The sequence below is a fragment of the Poecilia reticulata genome, linkage group LG12 (assembly GCF_000633615.1).
Source record: "Poecilia reticulata strain Guanapo linkage group LG12, Guppy_female_1.0+MT, whole genome shotgun sequence".
NCBI lineage: Eukaryota > Metazoa > Chordata > Actinopteri > Cyprinodontiformes > Poeciliidae > Poecilia > Poecilia reticulata.
In genome coordinates this window covers 25,581,966-25,587,047 of record NC_024342.1, presented here as the reverse complement: position 1 = coordinate 25,587,047, position 5,082 = coordinate 25,581,966, and the positions used below count along the sequence as shown (strand labels likewise).

Here is a 5,082-nt window from a genome sequence, read left to right as displayed (position 1 = left end):
GGGGCCAAATCTGGCCCGCCGCAGCTTTTTATGTGGCCCTCTGGACTCCAAATTACATCAATAAGTCCTTCCAGTTTTTCACAAATCTGCAAAAAATCACACAAAATCAACAAATTTCCACATTTTTCCCTGATTTTACTGCTAATTTTCTCAAAATTGGTCAAAAACGTTGAATCCGTAACTGATATGACGAGTGATGGTCACATTTGACATCATACATTAGCGTAAATATTGTAAAAAAATAACAATTACAAATATTTCTTAATATTCACCACAAAATCTGTCATTTTGATTGCAAAAATAAACACTAAAATAATCACAAATCCCAGAGGAACAGCTATTTATTGATATTTTARCAGTTTTATTGGTTTTATCAATAGATTCTGGTGCAACCGGCCCTTTAAGAACGTTCAGATTTTTGATTCGGCCCAAAATAAAAATGAGTTTGACACCACTGGTTTAAAGGAAGTAATGTTCTGCATATACTTCTAAAACATTTACCCACACGGCTTTGAGCTTTAGACTTTGTTGTTTAGCATCTTCTTTAGCATTAGCGAGCATTAGCTTCCCCCGGGGGAGTGAACAGACATCGAAACTCAAACCATAAAGAAACGTTGGTCAGAATCTAAACTTGCATCAAGCTAATAATGGTAACTTACCTCGAGAGAAAGACTTCATGATCTGCAGAAAAAGGACGAAAACCAGGAAGTGCGACGCTCTGAAGTGCACGGGGTCGACCAGGCCGGAGCCCAGGGGCAAATCATCGGGGCTGTGATGAGTTTTGTAATTTATCCAAGTATCTTTCAATCAACTTATATCCACATTTGAGTAGCTTCTGCATAGGTTTTGTTTATGTTGCTTATCAGTCTGCATTGCGTCAATCTCAGGGTCCCCCTAGTGGCTGAGTGGCCACTAGGGGGGCCATTGACCCAAAGGTTAGAAATCAGTAACCTGATGGGGCCAACCAGCAAGGAAAACTTCCCCATAAAATGAAGGGTTTCTGTCTTTGTGATGAAGAGTCAGTGTAAAACATGATGTAAATAAATGAGAAATGCAGAAATATGTGATATGTCAGGCATAACATCGGTTGTTCAGATCAGCCCAGTTTACTTACCGTACAAACACAGCTGCCCTCACCTTTCCAGCAGCCGATTCAGTAGATATTTATGACTCAGGATGACATCAAAAGCTGCAGATGGTTGTTAATCCGTCTGTTTTCTACTGATCGTCGCCGACCTTTCCTGATGACTGGCGTCTGCAGTGACCTTCTTTTCCTTTGACATGGAGTCTGTGGAATAAAATAAAAATGAGTCATGGCCAAGTTTTTATTGTTGTCGTTTTGATTTTCTTATTCCAAAGGACAAAACATGTAGGTACTATGTCAATGAGTTATCAGTGAGTTAAGAGCTGTTGGGAATATAAGCAGAACACGTTGCAGAAATCCAACAAATCCATCGTTAACTCAACATTCATCAAAGTTCACGACCTGGTGTGGAGTTATATTCCACAAGTTCTGTTACTTGCAAATAATTTACAAAGAGAGACAGCACTTGTAACTTGAGGGGATCATAATTACTTTTAAAAGAAAGTCAGGATATACAAATATAACCTGTGTTAATGGAAATAATCTTCGGATCAACCAGTCAAAAGAAACCAAATATGTCATAATTACATATTTGTATAAAATATGTAATTATTATATGTGTATAAAATATAACTATATTATATTATTATATATAATAATATATATTATATATAATATATTAACTGAAGGTTAATAATATAATATAATATTATATTATTATTTTATAATATAATATTATAAAATATAACTTTTATATGTGTATAAAAGTGAGGGGAAAAAAGGCTAAAAGTCAATATTTCTTTAAATATTCTGGACTATTTATTGTATGTGGGTTAGCAAAGGGAGTCGCTAACCAGAAGCTAACGCTGTTTGGCGGGCAAGGCCTGGAAAAGTTTGGGACTTTTGAGAGAAAGTAAAGAAAACATACGATTTCTTTTTGCTCATTTCAACGTGTCATATGTTAATTTTAAACTGAAAACGAATAGTGAATAAAAAAATTACAAAGCTAATATGAAGGGACGATATTAAATAAACTCGCGCCCAGACGTTGCTCTGTTAGCAGACTCGGCTAACTAGCATTAGCTTAGCAGCTAGCATGCTACTAGGCGTAAGAAGTATGGAGTTGTTCACACTTCTAACATTAACTTTACACTTTGTTCGCGTTTGCAATCTAATCTTGTGCCACAATATAAACGTACGGTGCGTTATGAATAATTTTAAGTATCTAAAAATAGAAATACAAACGATATTGAATCATATGTGTAGTTACACTGCCCAACCAGCAGATGGCTCCAAAACAGCGTCCTTACTTTATTTATTGTTTAACCATGAAAAAATAATAATTTAAAAAGCGCCACAGAGAAACTATTAGTATTAGAAATTATTAGTAAATAATAATTTACTAATAAATAAGCAGTTATTTCAAGCAGTGAAATAACTGCTTGAAGTTGCACCTGCTGGGTGACGTTGCATCAAGCAACCACCAGATGGCTCTAAAGCTAACTTTGTTAAAATGCATATTGTAATGTTTTAAGCAAGTTTTAAAAAATAACAAAAAGTATTTTTTAAAGTTACTTCTACTGTTCTTTTTCTTTTAGCTTAACAACACTGGATTATTCAAAATACATAATAAAACTTTTTTTTAATCGCTATTACTGCGGTAGTTGTTGATTTGCATATTTTTATTTAATTTTTGTTGTGATTACGCGTCAAACTGTTTTCTTAAAACGATCATTTGGGTTCGGATTGGTATCACCTGGTTTCTGCTGTTTGAAGTGACAGAAGTGGAAGTCGTGGTGGATTTCCCCACGGCCCATGAACGCATCCCCGTCCCGTTGGCAATGACGTGTCAGGAAGCCCCGGAAGCTGTCAGTAGTGTCTCCAAAATGGCCTACCAGACCCTCCAGCAGGAATATCTACAGATTCCTGTTGTTACCAGGGCTTACACCACGGCCTGCGTCCTCACCACGGCTGCAGTGGTAAGAACAACCCGAACCGAGCCGAGCCGAGCCGGACCGAACCGAACCGAGTCGGTCGGTCGGGACTGTGCTGGTTTCTGTTGAGCTCCAGATGTTTCTGTTGCAGATCCGAGTGGGAGCTCTCATTCAGGACGTTAGCTTCACGTTTAGTCTTGTTCCGAGCCGAGAGCTCGGTCAGGGTTCGGTTCCGGTCCGTTTAACTCTGCCATGAGCGCAGTCAGAGATTATAATCTGGTTTTATTTAGTCTCGAGCGGTTGGTGGGGGGGACCCTGAACGCACCATTCACATTTTTACCTTCAGCCTGAACCCAGGAGGGTTTTATTGACAGTTAAATCGGTTTTATAGCTTTAATCGTGAATTGTTGGTTGTGTGTGTGGAGTTCAGACTGATGGTGACCCGGACCTGACCCCCAGCTCGGAGCAAACCCACCGGGCTGCGGGTTCTGGGTGGTTCGAGTCCGGTAGAGCAGCTGATGTTGAGGGGGAACCTCCAGGTGTTCCTGAACAGCTGGCAGAAGCACCGACTCTCCATCCAAACCCGTAATCTGAGCAGAACTGGGAGGAAGGCTCAGCTTCCCGCTGAGGTTAAAGGTTAAAGTTACGGCTCTTTCTCCAGTAGCAGCCAGTTTACCAGCGAATCTGAGGAGGCCTCTGACTGAAGGCTGTCATGACATGCTAGCAGCTCAACATCCGGCAAGCAGAGATGATATTCCACAGGATGGCATGATCAGCTGCTTTTCCACCTCCTTTGCTTCTGCCACTCATGGGGTTTGAGAGACGTTGGAGTTGGGGATAAGACCCTAGGGCTTTAGGGTCACAGTTCAGGGGTCATTTAAGGCAGTGGTGTCAAACTCATTTTTGTTTTGGGCCGAATCAAAAATCTGAACGTTCTTAAAGGGCCGGTTGCACCAGAATCTATTGATAAAACCAATAAAACTGTTAAAATATCAATAAATAGCTGTTCCTCTGGGATTTGTGATTATTTTAGTGTTTATTTTTGCAATCAAAATGACAGATTTTGTGGTGAATATTAAGAAATATTTGTAATCGTTATTCTTTTACAATATTTACACTAATGTATGATGTCAAATGTGACCATCACTCGTCATATCGGTTACGGATTCAACGTTTTTGACCAATTTTGAGAAAATTAGCAGTAAAATCAGGGAAAAATGTGGAAATTTGTTGATTTTTGTGTGATTTTTGCAGATTTGTGAAAAACTGGAAGGACTTATTGATGTAATTTGGAGTCCAGAGGGCCACATAAAAAGCTGCGGCGGGCCAGATTTGGCCCCCAGGCCTTGAGTTTGACACCAGTGATTTAAGGTTTAGATGTGCTAATCAGATGCTCCCAGTTGCTATAGCGACGACTACGCATCGTGATAAATGTAATCCATGCAGCTGCTCAGCATCCAGAAGCAGAGGGGTTAATTCTCCAAAACAGCTGAACCAGAAACCGATTAGCCAATCAGAGCTGAGGCAGCAGAGCCGCTGCGTCATGATTGGAGTGATTCAGCCGTGACGTTGGGACCAGGATGGACCCCCTCAGGCTCAGGGTTCCCAGCGTTAATCCAGCTCAGGTTGACCACAACCTCTGGAATAATCCCGGTTTCCTCCCACAGCAACTGGAGATCATCACACCGTTCCAGCTCTACTTCAACCCAGACCTGATTCTGAAGAACTACCAGGTACCAAGTCGCTCCTCCACCTTTCAGAAAAACCGGGTCAGAACCAACGCAGCTGAAGGATTTTCTCTTGTCTTCTCAGATATGGAGACTCTTCACCAACTTCCTGTTCTTCGGTCCAGTCGGCTTCAATTTCCTGTTCAACATGATATTTCTGTATCCTGCTGGTTTGCATGTTTCTGTTTCGCAGCAGCAGATGTTGCTGCTGACGCGGCGCAAGAGGTTCTGAAGCACAGCTGCAGCTAACGATTGGCTTAGCAATCAATTACTCTGATGATTAATCGGTTACTCTGATGATTAATCAGTTATTCTGACGATTAATCGGTTATTCTGA

General features: G+C 40.5%; 1 protein-coding gene across 1 annotated transcript in view; it reads left to right on the top strand.

Annotated features, from left to right (window-relative positions):
* The first annotated feature begins 2,844 nt into the window (after positions 1–2,844).
* derl2 (derlin 2) overlaps positions 2,845–5,082 on the top strand; it is a 6,169-nt gene continuing 3,931 nt past the window's right edge. Inside the window, exons 1-3 of the mRNA XM_017307769.1 lie at positions 2,845–3,063; positions 4,686–4,751; positions 4,831–4,904. Of these exons, the coding sequence (XP_017163258.1) occupies positions 2,926–3,063; positions 4,686–4,751; positions 4,831–4,904 (278 nt within the window). The 5' untranslated portion in view covers positions 2,845–2,925. The remainder of the gene's footprint in view (positions 3,064–4,685; positions 4,752–4,830; positions 4,905–5,082) is intronic.